This window comes from Typopeltis vanoorti, chromosome 4 (genome assembly GCF_054136105.1).
Source record: "Typopeltis vanoorti isolate ZY-2024b chromosome 4, IOZ_Tvanoo_1.0, whole genome shotgun sequence".
Classification (NCBI taxonomy): Eukaryota; Metazoa; Arthropoda; class Arachnida; order Uropygi; family Thelyphonidae; genus Typopeltis; species Typopeltis vanoorti.
The window spans coordinates 72969090-72986833 of NC_143552.1; the positions used below are offsets into that span (position 1 = coordinate 72969090).

General features: G+C 36.5%; 1 protein-coding gene across 2 annotated transcripts in view; it reads right to left on the reverse strand.

Annotated features, from left to right (window-relative positions):
- Positions 1–17744, reverse strand: part of LOC150107409 (5'-deoxynucleotidase HDDC2) — a 74634-nt gene that overhangs the window by 9176 nt on the left and 47714 nt on the right. For both annotated transcript variants that reach the window (XM_090391279.1, XM_090391280.1), the window contains exons 4-5: positions 16378–16446; positions 663–801 (exon numbers count right to left, since the gene is read on the reverse strand). In XM_090391279.1, the coding sequence (XP_090247405.1) occupies positions 663–801; positions 16378–16446 (208 nt within the window). The remainder of the gene's footprint in view (positions 1–662; positions 802–16377; positions 16447–17744) is intronic.

Sequence of the window (17744 nt, forward strand, 5' to 3'; positions counted from 1 at the left end):
CCAGAATAATATGACAGACTAACATCTTATGACATGACATTTCATCATGTTATACCATCATTTTCATTTGTGGTTTAAGCTAATACAGAATACAATTTAGTCAGCTAAGTCTGAAATTCTAGCTCTCCTCATGTTCGGTATTCAGGAGTGGGATACACCACAGAAGGTGAAGAATAAACACTGTGTCAGAAGTCTTAGTTAGGGCTCCACATTCCTTACAGGTCATGTGGAGCTTTCCCCCAAAGTTATCTAGTTTTCACCCCTTCAGTAATTTTTATGACCAAAAAGGGGTAACAAGTTTTTTCTGCTTGGTTAGAAAGCAAATTACACTTGACAAGAAATTATATTTTTATTTTAATCTTCTATTGAAGTGAAAGAACAACTTGCTTGTATACTGATTGATATGTAACAGTGGTAAGATATGCAATGTGATTTTCAAGGTCTGCATACAAGTCCAATTAGCATAAATATTCTTTTGAATTGGAAACAAAACAAATAAAGGAAGCAAACTTTTAGCTTGCTGCATGTTTTTCAAGGCCAGCAGGATAGTTTTTTAGTTGTCTGTTGTTGTAGACCAAAGATTAGATAAGAAATTGGACAATGAAAATCATCTGTTATCTACATAGTATCAACAATATCAATAATTTAATCTTTTAACATACCTTTAGTACTATCGAAGAACTCCTGAAGAGAGTATGGCTTGCCTTGAACTTTTTCATACTGATATGCTTGAAGAATCATTTCAAACCGGTCAAGATCTTTAACAGCTTTAGCCTCTATTGTAGACTGTTGTTCATATTCCTAGAAATGTGCAATTTCAAAACAATAAGTACAACTGGTTATAAAACAGTTATAAAGAGAAATTCAGTATTCATTAATGTTACAAATGAATACCAAAACAGGTAGCATAAGAATAAATAGATTTCAAGAGAGCATGGGATAACCAAGGACATATTGGGGATGGGTTATTTTATAGTTACCTTTTCTGTAATAAATGCTTTATTACAGAAAGGTTGGCAAGATAAATTTTCTCTGCCAGGACAGAAGAAAAATGAGCCAAAGGAAGATCAAGATCCAGGTAGATCCAGATCAGTCTTGACAGGTAGCCTAAAGGAAACTTTTTTTCATATAGTACTATCATAATATTGTATACACCTTCTGATGGTAGATGTTAGGAATTTGATGATGATAAAAGTGAAAAACCTACAAAATTAAGAACACATACCAAAGTTTTCTTTACAAGTGTGGTCATTTTGCAGATGTAGTATTAAGCGAATGAAATTCTGTGTATTGTTGATAATATTAATAACACTTCCAGAAGGAATCTACCACATGGTTGATTCCTTGAATTACTTTAAGCAAAACAGTTTATATATCAACATGGTCTACAAATTCCAGATAAATGGGAAGATATGGTTATATCAAAATTTTAGCTTCTATTAACTATAGCATTGCCTAACTGTATGCACACAGTCCAGTTCTCAGAACTCGTAAACAGTGTTTTGTGTTGTCAATCTTTAGTCAATCAGGTTTGACTATGTGCTGTTAGTGAAAGGGTAATGGCTAAATTTTCAAAGAGAAAATAAAAGGAATAAATTCTGACTTCATTTAGTTTTTGTAATGGCAGCATAAAAGCCACTGTTTGAGTAATATTAACAGCGGTTTCCTGAACATAATGTCCCTATCAAAACGTATTTTTTAAAATAATACACTGATGTCTGCAGGAAACTGGGTCATCTGGTGTATCTGCATAGATCATTAATCACCAAGTTTAAAATAATGTGCTTTGAGCAGTACAATGCAACGTTTGGAAACAAGCACTTAAACATCTGTATGCCATGAAGTTCCTAAAATCACTGTTTGATCTAAAATCAATGCTAAATAAACAGTGATGTGATTTTTGATACAAATGAACAGAACCTTGGCAATGCAGAGTATGAGAAACATGTGGATTTTTGTCACTGAGGACTTGCAAATCCTCACATGTGCATGTGCACTGTATTCACTGCTGAAGTAAATTTTATTCTAGATAGAGTGAATAACATGAACATTTATGGTTGGTAAAAATCCTTATTTGATAGTTGAAATGAATTTTCAATGCTAGTTTCAGTTAATGTGTGGTTTAATAACAAGTGTCAATGAAGAAACAATTTATTTTTATTTATTTATTTTTTTTGCAAAATGAGTTGCAGAATTTCTGAAGTAGATTCCTTGATTGATGTTAGTGTGTATTTCCATCATGATGAACCACCATTTTTAATGGCAAGTTTCTGATTATTTGAACCAGTACTATCTCAGTCTGTGGATTATTGAGGCAGTCCCTATTTCTGGCCAGTTAGATCTCTCCTGATCTTAACCTTTGAGACTGTTGCATCTGAGGTTACGTGTTAGAATATGTGCAAAAAGTTAACAATAGGGATGCACTATATTGAAACATTCTGAGTGATACAAACATTGCAAACATTCAAAATGACTAAGCAATACTATAAAAAAGAACACAACATTATTCACAGAAACATGTATCCAAGTAGAAGGCAGATATTTTGAATAATTATTATAGGAGATTTATCAATGTTGATTCTTAAATTAACTGATTTTCCAACTTCAGAAGTTTTAAGATAATATGAAAACATATTTTCTGGCATAATGTTAAAATGAACATTAACATAGTATTCTAGTTTTTTCTTATAATTACCACATCCTTATAAACATTATCTACTAATAATTGTTTGGACACTTTAGCAATTTTCAACTGATACTAGCAGACAAACTCTAATATCAGGTATGTCTAACTTTAACTTTGATTATCTCCTGCACCCTTTGAGGAAGGCTTTCCACCAATGTGCAGCAGACAGGTGGAATTTGTCTCCATTCCTCCATCAAAGCAGCACTGAGTTCAGTGACAGATCAAAGATGTGCTACTCTGGACCTCAATCGCTGCTCCAATTCGTCCCACAGGTGTTCGATGGGGATGAGGTAAGGACTCTGCACAGACAGGGCAGCTGTTTAATACCCATCTCTTCATACCATTCCATAACAGCTGAAGCTTTGTGGCAAGAGCAATGTTATCTTGATAGTAACATGGGTCTGTTCTATAAAAACTCCACAGCGTAGGCAGCACCTGATTATCCAGAATATCAAGGTACTGAGCTGCCTTCGTGGAACCACAGACAATGGCCAGTGGTCCCACTCCAAATCAACTGAATCTCCACACCATTACTCCTCCACCACCAAACTTTACTGTGGGTACAACACACTATGGTAACAAGTGCTCACCAGGTTGCCTCCACACCCACACTCCACAGCCCATCAGACTGGAAACAAGTGAACCTTGATTCATTGCTCCAGAGTACCATTTTCCACTGGTCAATTGTCCAGTTCACATGAGGTTACCAGGCCAGACGAGCTGCCTTGTTCATTGTTGTGACGCTTGGCTTGTGTCTGCTGCTCTTCCACCGAAACCCAGTAAATGGAGTTCTTTTCATAAAGTATTAGTGCTCACCATGGTTTTACTGGTGCTCTGGAACTCATCAGAGATGGTCTGTGACAATTGTAGCTGGTTTTTGAGTGCCACCCATTTTAACGCCTGTACCTGTTGGTCATTTTCAGCAGCCACCCTGGGTGGCTGCATTAGTGATGTCAGAATGTCTCCATTTGTTGATCACATCGCCAACTGTTGATTTTGGATGCTCCAGTCGAGCGGCAATGACACGTATGGACATCCTACCAATGTGACAACCCACGATGACACCTCTCTTAAAATCACTGGGTTCATATCGTATTGCCATACCACCTATTCAACTGTTACGATGAAATATTGCTTCTTACTATCTGTACACTGGTTTTTATGTTATTAGCAAACCTGGAATGTTCCATAACGTCAAATGGGGTGTCTGGACAATTATTGGTAGAGAGTGTATATCAAATTCTTGATAGGTATCGTCAAGGGGTGTACAGGATAACGATAGAAATAATGTAAACTTTTCATGTAAATTATTTCTATCAGCAATTTTCTTCCAAATTAAGCTACTATCTGTCAGGAATCAAATATTTTCAGATCTTATATTTCAGTCTTCTAAGAAACTAACACGCATCAATATTGGTTATGTAATCGATGTGCTTATGTTATTTCTCCCAGCCATCAAACACCTGAGCAGAACAAATCTCTGCTAATACATTATTGAATGCCAACAATTTCAAGTTCCTTCCTAATATCATCCATTTTATATAAGCAAAGTGGATATTAGATCCAGCATTATTTCAAAGCCAAATGAGAAGCTATGAAAGTTTCTTAAGGTAAGCTGACCAGAGAACTTATGGGAATATACTCCCTGGCATTCACGAGTTGCCTTAGTGTGGCCTACTTAAAAGACGTAGGCGCTGCCCAAGCATCTATATATTCACCTTTTATTAGTCTATTCTGATAAGGTTTCACTGGCCTGTGAAACTTTCTAACCTTTTTTTCCTCCATACTTCCTCTCAGCACACGTGCTGACTTACTTGCTAGTTATTTTCACTGCCATTTCTTCTTTTCAATAACTACCTGATTAACTACCTCCGTGCAAACACCTTCACCACATACCTCTCTGACTAAACCAATGTTCCCTTCAGATAAACTTTTTTTTGTTTAAAATCAAAAAAAAAATTTAATTTAAATTTAAAATTTAAAATTAAAATTTAAAAAATTTGCCCAATTTTCTTTATTCTTTTTTCCAACACTGCCATCAGTGCCATGATTCAATATCTGCAAAAAAAGATCAGAAACCAAACGCCATCTAGAAAGACACAGCCCAAAGATCAGGGAAGATGTCCTAGCATATACAGGATGGGCAAAAAAGTCACGAAGGGGTCTGAAGTTTTAATAACTTTTTTTTATATTAATTTTTATTTTCCTTTACAGATTTTATAAAGAACACCTTGGAGATTAACCATGGACGAATTCACAACCAAACAGTGAATACAAATTGTGAAATTTTACTATCAAAACCGAGGAACAATAATTCTGACTCAATGAGCATATCGTCGCTATTACAGCATGAGAGATTCTCAAAGCGAATCAATGATTAGATGTTTGACTGGTCATTTTGAGAAACATGGTTTAGTAAGCGACCTTCGACGAACAGGCAGACTGCATTCAGTTAGGAATGAAGCCACAGTTAAGCATGTAAGGGAGAGAGTGTTGCAGAAGACCAGAGCACTTCAACTCGAAGGTGGTCTGGACAGGTTGGAGTCTCTCGGACGGCACTCCAGTGTATTCTGAAAACCTTGAACCTGTTTCTGCATAAAATCCAGTTGGTGCAACAGCTGAAGCCACCAGATTATGCCCACAGATTTCAAGAATTAGCAAGGAGAGATCCCAAATTTATCCACAAGCTGATAATGTCAGATGAAGCACATTTTCATTTGAATGGCTTCATTAGCAAACAAAACTGCAGGAGTTGGGGTTCAAAAAATCCTAGGGAAATTCACCAAAGGGAATTTCACCCCTTAAGTGTACAGTTTGGTGTGGAGTGACATCGGAAGAAGTGACTGGACCTTACTTTTTCGAAGACCACGTTGGGAACCCTGTCAATGTTACAGGAGATGAATATCGGTCTATGATCGAAAATTTCATACTACCAGCAGCTCAAGATAAACATGATGTGGTTCCAGGATGGAGCAACAGATCACACAGCAAGGCCCACAATCCAACTGCTCAGGAAAATTTTTGAGGGAAGAATAATATCCTGCGGTTGCAGCATAAGCTGGCCGTCGCGTCCTCCAGATCTGACGACTACTGATTTCTTCCTATCGGGAAGAAAGAAAGATAAACTTTATCTCAAAGATAAAGTTTATGTTAACAAGCCTCAGACACTCCAACAGCTGAAGAACAATATTTGGGCTGAAATCAGAGCACTGGAACCTGAAATACTAAGAGGTGTCATGAAAAATGCCTTAGAAAGGGCATGTTTGTGCGACGCAGAAAAATGGATGCTAGTTACAAGATTTGATTTTTCACACCTAGTGTAAATTTATTTCCTATATATACTCTATATGATGCTATGGTATTGTAAATTTAAAACAAAAAATAAAGGAGTTATTAAATATTGAAACCCCTCCGTGACTTTTGGCCCACCCTGTACAACAGTGAAATGGTAATAATTCTGCTTTGGCTTGCTTGAAGATGCCATCCCTATCACTCTAGCAATTGAACTGCCACAAATGGAGAAAAGGTGAACAAAGTTCAAAATTTAACTGTCTGATATTATTAAATATGTCAGATAAATCACTACGTGTCAATGTTGCAAGCATCATCAAGAAACCTCTAAAAGTGCATCATTTCATTATAACACACCACTCACAAATCACTGCATGCAAGCAATGCTGTTGCGAATTATTTTTTCCTCCCCTTTATGTTGTTCCCACTCACAAAAAGTTATATGCAAACCTATAGCACATTTCATATCATGGGTGGGCTAAGGATTTTTTTTCTATTTTTATCAATTTATTATATATATTTTTTGTGTTATTTATTTATTTTTTTACATAGTCTAGAAATGCTACTCTGAAGACCAAACATGGAACTTTTTCAAACCACTTCAGGCCTCCAATAAGTGGAGCAGTGTTCTCACACCAGCCGATGAAATTAATTTTCACCTAAAGATAATCACGAACATCCATGCCCATGGTGGGATTTAAGCCTGCAGCCTGTTAGTTGGAGAGTGGGTACACAAACCATTCGGTCAACCAGGCTGGTGAATTTAAGATTGCCAAGCATCTACTCTATTGACCTGATTGTTCTACCAAACTTCAAAAAATTATCTCCATTTTGGAAGTATTAGAGTACTAAAGTAATGATGGCAGAATCACTGATAGGGACTACATTGAATATCAGAATCACTGATAGGGACTACAAATGTTTCATTCATTCATTCTCATCATTAGTCATCACTTATGTCATCACTACTCGACCTTTGTAGTACATATCCCACGTTGATCTGTCTAACTGGTGGAAATGAGATGCAAAATTAGTCAAAACAGGTGAGGCAGCTGACTTATTTTTGTTTTCATAATTAAAAGATGTATTTGGACAATAATGAATAGGGAACAGAGTAGGTAGAGCATTTAACCCGAAACACAAAGATAAACTAATTGAATGGCAAGCAATTTCAAGTAGATTGATGCGGAAGGATTTTAAAATGGGAAACTGAACAACATTCGAATGTGTCTATGATTCTACAGTTCTGGTATAGTAAGGGAGAAGTTTTTAAAGCATTAGAGAAGGCAGATGACAAAAAAAAAAAAAAAAAAAGGTGGGGGGGAAGCAAGTTTATATATTATTATTATTATTTTCTTGAATCCCATAGAGCCACAAGGCTCATTGTGGGAAGTCAACACTAGTAAACACAAAGTCTATCAATACCACTCCTTAAAATCATCCACAGTCTACATATTCACTATCCTCTCAGGTAATGCATTCCATGCATTCTTACCAATCGCCATGAAAAAAAACTTACTTCTTACCCTTTTACTCAACATCTCTGTTTGCAATTTCCAGGGATGGCCTCTTATCCTTGTTCCTTTCCCTTCTTCTACCATATGAAAAATCTCCTCAGTGTTAACACAATAATGATCCTTCAACAGTTTAAATGTCTCGATCATAGCCCCCCTTTTGCCTTCCATCCACCAAACTTTGTAGTCCATATGCCATCAGTCTATCTCATAATCAATTTGAACAGTCCTAATGTCATTTTTGTTATCCATTTCTGCACCATCTCCAAGGTTACTCCATCTCCTTCAAATCCTGGTGACCAAATCCGAGCACAGAAATCCCAATGTGGTCTGATCTAAGCTTTATACAATGGGACCAGCACACCTCTTTCTCTTGTGTTCTCAACATTACCACAATTCTCTAAGATATCTTCACAACCTTTGCAATACGTCTCCAGAACTTTAAATCTCTATTCACAATCACCCAAAGATCCCTTACTTCCTCCACTTCTTCCAGAATAACTCTACCAAGTGAGTATGAAGCATCCCTTCTGGTGGATCCTAAATTTTAAAACCTTACATTTAATTGCATTAAACTGATATCCCCATGCTTTTGCCCACCCTTCCAGCTTATTCAAATTCTTTTGAAGAGCCAAAACATTAGCACTATTACTAATAACTTTCCCAAGCTTCACATTATCTGCAAACAACTGAACATCTTCCTGTAATCCTTTGACAATATTATTGGCAAAAAGATTGAACAGTAATGGTCCCATGGCTGAACCCTGTGGAACTCCATTTGTAACCTTCCTACTCCCTGATACTGCTCCCTCATATACATCACTCTAATATCTATCAGAGAGTCGATCACCAATCCAATCCAGTAACCTGATATCCAAATCCATGTATTACAACTTAAAAATTAACTTATCATGTGGTGCCCTATCAAATGCCTTGGGGAGAAAAATGATGTATTTGAATATTCATTGCTCTTGTTACTGTATTGTAAAATATAACCAGATTACTAAAACAAGAATACCCTTTAACATATCCATGTTGGCCTGCATGAATAATATTACCCTCACCTACCCAAATCTGTGTGTAAGTTCTTACCAATTTCTCCAAAACCTTAACAACTACAGAAGAAATACAAACAGGCCTATAGTTTGATACCTCCATTCTACCACTACCCTTATGCAATGGTATTATCTTACCCTCCTTCCACTCTCTAGGAATCTGCCCCATTGGAAAACTTTCATTAAATAGCCAAGTTAACGGCACAGTCAGTTCTATAGTACATTCTCTTAAAACATGTGGTGAAATTCTATCTAGTCCCCCTGCCTTATTGACATTTAGTGTACTCAGTATTCAGATATATCCTCTTCATTCACTTTTAACACTTCACCACTCATTATTCTTCTAGGAATAAAACCTGTAGTACCATCAATAAAGTGCTCATTAAATAGCTGAACTATGTCACCTGCTTTGGTCACCCAATTCCCATCTCCATCCAGCAAGATAATCCGTCCACTATAATTTTACCTCCTACTTGCCACATAGCAAAAAAATTACTTGGGATTCTCCTTGGATTGCAGTGCCAGTCTCCTCTCAAATTCTAATTTTTTCTCTCCTTACAATATAGTCATTTTCCTAGCCCAAGCCTTATATTCCTCATGCAATTGTTATCCACCTCTCTCTTTATATGCCTTGCATAATGTCTTTTTCTTCTGCAATTTCCCTTTTATTCCTTTTGTCATCCATTTGATTCCAAATTGCTTTATCTTCTTCACTCAAGGTATACAATCTATCATTGCTGACAATACTTTTTTCTTAAGTATCTACCATGCACTATCAACCCCTCTTCCTTTAAATTCTTTCATGTATTGCACTGCTGTAAGCTGGTTTCTAAGTCTATGATAGTCACCTGCCTTATAATTCCACATAACTTCTTTCTGTTTTGATATCTCCACATGCCTGACTTGGAGAATGAACTACATGATCATTCTCACTGAGAGGGGAAAGTATGTCATTTATCACAATCAGATCCTCTGCTGCTAAGACCAAATACAGAACTCTCGATCCTGTGTTACTTCAACCATATGCTACCTAAGACAGTTGTCCCTCAAGAAATCCAAAAATTCAGTTCCTTCATTACTGCATGCCATCTCCTCTGCCCAGTTTATATCACTATATTGAAGTGTCCCATAATGATTGCTTGCTCTTTGCACTTGCCAAACTAATTTGCCTAAACATTTTCTGCTCATCATCATCATCTATATGCCCTCGTCTGTAGCAACATTCCACTAAATATCTTTTCCTATAAATATCCTACTCACACCATATACTCTCAAAGCCATTAGTCTTATTTCCACTGAGATTCTCCATCCTGAGAGTGCACAATTTTTATGAGTAACACTCCACCATGACTTTGGTGGAGTGTTACATGACACTCCATCAATGCCACCAAACTCATTCTCTTTATTCCTAATCTCCTAGCATTTGTATACAGAAAAACCTTGCTGGCCTTCTTATAGCTATGTAAATATAGCTATAAGAAGGCTGGCAAAGTTCAGTCCTGGCTCTGTAATACAGTGTAACTCCCCCCCCCACCTCATTTTTCAAGCCACTATCCCTGCAACATTCCACCTGTGTAATTCTGGTTTCCCTGTCCCAACATACATGCCCAGAACACAACAGTCTCTCCAAATGCATAATCCAGATCTCTTTTCCTGCACATTCTCGCTATCATTTCATTCATCATCACTGCTCTTTTCCTCCACTCCACATCATCATACTAGAGCAACACGTTCACTATCCTTCCTCAGATACATTTCTACTGCCCTATGTCTAACATCAACCTCAAATCTTATGCTACACGATTTACACATAGCATGAATTCAGGCCATTTGTCACAACCATTACTATCATCAAATCTACACTTTCACCCTTCTTCACTGTCAATGCCATTCTCTATCGTTCCACCAGGCAAACGCACCTTTAGCACTCTACTCTGCACATCCCGAATCATGGACACTCCATACATGACACTTCAGATTGATTCATTCATCTTTCTCTCACTGGCACCCATGACTCTTGTGACTTGCAACCTTTCTCTCTCACCTCTATCTCTTGCTTCCACAATCTCTTGTCTTTTTGCAATTTCCTCTCCCTTCCAGCATCTCTCCCATTCTCTTGCCTTCCTCTCTATCTTGCTCTGATGCTGTTCTCTTACACCTACTCTTGTTCTTCTCACACTAGACTACCTCTCTATCCTCTCAAGATCTTCAATCACCCTCCTCAACTCAATCTTCCTTCCTTCCATCTCCTTTCTCAGCAATTCTATTTCTCTCTCCACACATTTTGCTTTAAATTGCCATTCACACACACACAATCATGGCCACCAAACAAACCATCTCTGTCTGCTAAACTACCCAACACTAAATCTGTATGTAGGTCTTTAAAATTCTCTCCATCCTTCAACACACTACTGGCATCCACAAACCAAAAATCGCCCATTTCTGAAGCACTATCTTCATCATCATCATATGTTCAGTGGGTATCCACAGATACCATATGGTTACTCCAATGCTTGGTGATGTGCCACACCAGTCCTCACCATATAGTCCTGTTGTATGCTTTTCTGGAGGCTTCAAATCTCTGAAGATCAGTCATTCCGCGCACGCGCACGCACACACACACACACACACACACACACACGCACACGCACACAAACACACACACACACACACCATCCATCTCATTGACGGTCTACCCCTTCTTCCTCTTATTCCAGGAGTTTTACCTTCTTAAACAATAGGATGTGTACATGTGTACCTTCTTAAACAATGGGATGCATAGCAAATTACAAAATCTTTAACTGAGTTACAAATAATGTAGTCTTTAAATGGGGAATGGCTAGAACTAGTACTGAAACTGGCCGCCATGTTGAATATAACTGCTAGATGTGGAGACAATACTGAGATTGTAAAATCCTAACTACATATCAAACAAATACCACACAATTATACGAAAAAAATCATCAATTCAAATAATGCAAACTGAAATACCAGTATTATCACAAAATATCTTTCCTTACTACTACTACTAATACTTATCTCTTTTTAACAGCTTGCATCAACTGTTGCATCTGTCTTTGCAGACTAACAGTGTCACTCTAGAGAAGACCTAAACAGCAGATTAAGAAATCAGTCTAACATGTGTAAAAATGTTTGTGGAAATTTTGAAGAAAAGAGCAAAGCTAATAATAACAAAAGCATCTGCTCCCTATTCTCTTCAGCTCAGGGACTAGTCATTATTACCACCAAGTTCCAACATAAACGCGTACATAAATGCTCATGGAGAGAATAGACAAGAAATGAGAAAAGTCTTAGTAATCATATTATTGCCTACATCAATATCATCAGAGTGATAAAGGATACAAGAATATTATTTTAATATCAATCCCAGGCACATAAGAAAAGTGTTAATGTAAGAAATGACTATGGCCTTATTGTAAATTTTTTTTCCCTATTACTGTGAAGAATATTGTTGACTGTTTTCCTGGTGTAGCCAATCTTTATGAAATAGTTTGTTTATTATTTGAAATTAATTTTTTTAGAGCTGGTTTACTAGAGCTAATTGTTGAGGCTATTTTTTGAAGGTACTAAAAAGACCTAGTTTTAGTTTTTGTGTTGGATGATGGTATGAATCTGCATGTATGTAGCCTGTAGTTGTGTGTAGGTTTATGGACAGAGCACAAAGAATAGTAAAATGGTCCAGTGAAACTACAAATATTTAGCTATTATGAAATCCAAAGTCTGGTTCCAATATATTGATATATTCACTATTTATACCCAAAGTTGCCAAAATTTAAACATCTTCCTAAGTCACCTGAACAAACATCAGACACCAAAAATTTACCAATGAAACTAAAAACCATAACATACTTCTTTTTGTGGATATATATGAGGGTGGTCTGAAAAGTTCTTGGCCTAACAATGAAAAAACAAATTTACAATTTCGAAATTATTTTTATTTTTCAACATAATCTCCCTTAAGACCAATACATTTATTCCAGCGCCACCATTATCCCGTCCCTGTAGTAGTTCTCAGTAAGATCTATAAAATACCCCTCTGCAGCTGCAATCATCTCTTGATTTGAAGAAAAATGCTGATCAGTGAGGAAGAGTTTTAGTTTTGGGAAGAGAGAGAGAGAGAAGTCAGAGGGAGCCAAATCTAGGGAATAGGGTGGATGTTCCAACAATTCATAGTGCAGATCCCTTAATTTTCCTATTGCCAAAACACCTTTGTGGGCAGGTGCATTGTCCAGATGAAAGATGATTTTTTTTCTTCTGCAAATTGGGTCTTTTCTCATGAATTTTTTCATCTAGTCTGGTTAAAAGATCGGAATAATATTCCACGTTTATTGTTTTACTCTTTTCAAGATAATTAATAAACAAAATGCCTTTAGCATCCTAAAACACCAATGCCATGACCTTTCCTGCTGATGGAACCAATTTGTCTTCTTGGCGCTGAACAACCGGCTTCTGTCTCCACTGTTTTGACTGCTATTTGGATTCTGGTCTCTAATGGTGAATCCAAGTCTCATCCATAGTAATAAATCGATGCCCAAAAATCAGTTTTATTCTTGTTAAAATGCTCCAAGCACTGTTCAGAGATTTTCATACGAGTGCGTTTTTGATCTGCTGTGAGCAAATGCAGCACCCATCTTGTGCAAAGCTTTTTCATTTGCAATTCTTCATACAAAATATATGTCAAAATACTTTGACTTGTCAGTCATCCAATACCATATCTTGCACTTGATCAATGATTTCAGGTGTTACACTTTTTTTTAATTGTTGAAAATGAAGGAGAAGAATGCCCATAAACTTTAAACCCTCTTTTACAAAGAATTTTATAACTGCATAATACTCAATTTTATCCATTTCAAGGGAATACAGATACTACTTTTGCTTCAGACAGCTGTATAAAACAAACTACTTGATAGAATGATTTGCAATGGATGCTTATGACAGATGTACCAACTTAGAAAAAAAAAATCTTGCCGATAGTGTTGCCATCTATGGTCGAGGCCGAGACCTTTCAGACCACCCTCGTAATTGTCGCACATATTCCCACAAGCTGTCTTAACCTTTGGCTTGGCCTGTATGTATGTGTGTGTGTGTGTGTGTGTGTGTGTGTGTGTGTGTGTGTGTGTGTGTGTAGGTTTGCATATCCACAGACCAATATATACATATAGCCTCATACCATTATCCAACACACAAGCCAAGTGTCATTAGGATTTACCCCATCCCTTTCCCACCCAGAAATATACCAAATCTGATACACCTGTAACATACCCTACATAGGGGGGAAACACGATGTACAATCCCAATAAGAAAATAAAAATAACATAACATTCATAATTATGGAAAACAAGACGTTTCTGATCGTGTGTACTTGAAACACAGAAATGATTAGAAAGGTACTCCCTTCCTTACATCATACTAAAATCTAGCATGAATGAAAATTCAAAGAAGGCTGTGCAACAATAATCCACCACCTTAATTTCAGCAATACTACTGACAGCTAAAGTGTCAAGGATATGGATAACCCAAAATGTACATGACATCTGTTAAAAGGATTTGATCTCTGGTACCCTTTCCTAAAACCTTTTGTTCCTCAACTTTAGCCTCAATCCTATTTAGAATGATCTTTAATAAAATCTTTGCATGAGAGAAAACTAATAGTTCTATAGTTCTTGCAATCCTTGCTGTAGTGTAGAAACGTAACACCCATGGTGAAAGACTGTTGGAATTTTCCCAGGCTAACAGATTAGTTATTACCAGTACTTGCTTTCAGAAACACCCACATGTAGTGGTATGTCGTGATATGAAAACTGACCTCTTTGAGTCTCTAGGCCATGATCATGTATCTCATAACCTTGTAATCAGTCTATGAAACACTCTTATTCCTCCATTCCCTGTTGCCTTAACTCTGCTGAGATTCCATCTCACCTAGGGCCTTATTGCTGTTAAGCTGTTTAACTGCTCTTTCAAACTCATGCCTAAGTGGAGGAGATTCCAAATCAAAATTTTCCTGGTGAAACGGCTCCTCCAAATTTACCTTATCCTCAGTGCTGTACAGTTCCTCACAGTATTTGCTCCATCTGTTTTTGATTTCCAGTTCTTCTATTAATACTGTTCCATTCCTGTCTTGGATGACATTCAATCAGAATTTAAACTTGTGCTTTGGGTCACGAACTAAATGAAACATCCTTTTATAATTGTGCCTCCTCATCTAGAACTCTATTTCTTCACATTTATTAGGATAGAACTTTTCCTTATCCTGCTTGATGGCTCTTCTGACTTTCCTATGTAATCTCTTGTATTCTTCAGTCCCTGTGTCTCTTTGTTTTTCCAACTGCCTTCTTTTGATTAGTTCCCATGTTGAATGTGATATCCATGGGTCTCTTGGTCTTCTAATTGGGCTGAGATACTTCTTAGTTGTATCCTATATTATAGCCTTGACTTCTTCCTAGAGCATTTCAGGTGAGTTCTCCTTACTAGTCTCCAAAAGATCATTCAACTGAATTGATGTTTCTTCTGTGAACTTGCTGGTGAGAAATTACTAGGAATTACTCTGGCATCTGGTCTAGTGGGATGTGTCTGACTTGAAAGGTTTCAGTCTTGGTCTTACTTTGGCGGTTACTAGCTGATGGTCTCCAGGACAAGTATGCACATCAGAGATGTTTGTCTTCCACTGTTGGAGATCCAGGATGTAATCAATCTGGTGCCTTATCAATGGTAGATATCCAATATAGGTCCATCATGGGTGTTTTTGGAAGCAAGTACTGGTAATAACTAATCTGTTAGCCTGGGAAAATTCAAACAGTCTTTCACCGCAGCTGTTACGTTCACCCAGACCAAACATGCCACACTTAGACCTAATTCTCATACTCTTTCATATTTTTGCACTAAACTCCTCTAAGATGTAAAGTAGATCGCTAGCTCTTTGGTAGGTAGTCCAAAACAGTCTGTAGATTTTCATAGAAATCCCCACTCTCTTCATCAGGCCTATCTATGTAGAGTGCATAAACTACCACGATTGACACATCGGTAGGATGAGTCATGTCTACTGCAAAGTATCCTGTCATTAATGGGGATTATAACCAAGAAGAGCTCTTGCCTGAACTGTCTTTGGTATCACAGTTACCCCATGATTCTTTGAGTTATCTCCTGAATAAACAACTAACTTACCATCTTGTCTTTAAAAGTTACCTTCTCCATTCCATATGGTCTCTATAATTCTCATTATGTCAATTTTATACCTCCTCTTTACAGACAATATCAAGAATATCAATCTGCAGAACCCAATACATTCCCTGTACCTATGTAAAGTTCCCCTCTAAGACTGATCCCATACCATCTGTATTCCTCATTCACAATATCACTGACTTGTGTTGGATACTGTAACATACTTCTCGAACAGGACCCTCTGCCTAGGTCCTGAATGCGGCTCTGATTATTCTGAACTACAACTGATGCAGCATGAGATGTATTATAAGGCACAACCATATTAGCATTTTGGAGTGAAGTCACTGCAAGAGAAAAAAAATAAAAGTTTTAGGGTTGCAGAGACTCTTTTCACATATCTGAGAAGTTATGGTCCCAATTCATTCCATGCTGGCCAGGTGGGTAGGGATTTTACTGTAGAAGAGATTTACTTTAAAGTGGAAATGAACTATGAATCAAGTAAGTCTCTTATTGCTTGTGCAATCACATCAATCCAGATAATTTTTAAACAGACATTATACATATTTATCTCATGTTTATTTTATGTCTGTTTTCTATATATGTGACCATTGTATTATCACTATTACTCAATAGATATTAAAGTATCACTAACCTCATAAAGAGTATAAATTTCTTCACTTGTCTCCTTGTCTAAAAGTGAGCAGATTTTTTCCATGGCTTCCTAAAGGTTTGCAATTTTTAAATTCAGTGTAAATAAAAATTCAACTGAAAAATTCAACTTTGTTCTATACATAAAAAAGTATAGAACAAAGCAGAAATCAAGAATATGCTACTGAATTTAACAAGTTCTTTACACATTTATATCTACAGTAATCTACTATTTATCTGATCACATTCCAAAGGCAATTCCCCATTTTGATAACTGAAGGGTAAAATAATTGAAGTACAATTACAAGGTGTTTTGTACCAGAAGTTGACATGCAAGGGTCAGCTAACTGAAGGGTCATTATTTTGAAGACCAGATAAATGGTAGATCTGTATTTAGAAGACTAAATAAAATCTTAAAAGAAGTTAGGTATACATAAGATCCATGCACACATGCTGGCCAATGTCTATAAAGATCCATCCTTTCTCCATAATGTCTGGTTCTCAGACAAAGTGCATTTCCATCTAAGTGGTCATGTAAACAGATGAGTTTCTTGGTTTCTTGAGAATTTGTCCAAGAGAAACCTCTACACAGAGAGGTCACTTCAGGGTGTGCAGTTTCCAGCCATAAGAATACAACTTTGCTCCCAAAGCAATGAAATCCTCTAACACTACTGCTGATTTTAGAAATTTAGTGCTTGATTAGAATACAGAAGATGGTAATAATTTTTAGTATCTATTTGTTAGAAACATATCAAAAATGACTTTTTAGTTCACAGAAGTATGAATACTTCACATGTAATTATGATTTTCATATATTAAAATTTTCTTTTCATGTAGCACACAAGTCAGCTCTAAAAAATGGAATATTGAGGACATGGGAGGGGAATATCATATTTGAAATGGGCTTTAAATTTTTACAACCACAATTTACTAGTCACATGAAACACATGAAAATGGTCAAGAAACTGAAAATTCTACTTATAATAGGGAAATAAATTATGTAATTATTTTCATTACGTATTGTACTAAATTCTTAAGTAGTTTCCTCATTTATGTTCATCTGAATGATAAGAAAAAACATGTTTCTCTAAAGAATCAAAAATGCCAAAAAATAAATAAATAATAAATAATAATAAATAAATAAATAAAATAAACTATTAATTTGTAAAAATCCAGACTTTTATGCATTCATTTGAACATAAAAAAACAAACAGATAAAGAAAAGAAATACAATTTATTTTTTAACATGATTTGAACATCGGTCTTTCTAAAATGGGTTCAAATTTTGCAACATCCTTGCAAGTGTAAGGTCTAATGAAAAAGAAAAAACAGTACTGAACTTCAACATCCCTTTCAATACATGCACTATGA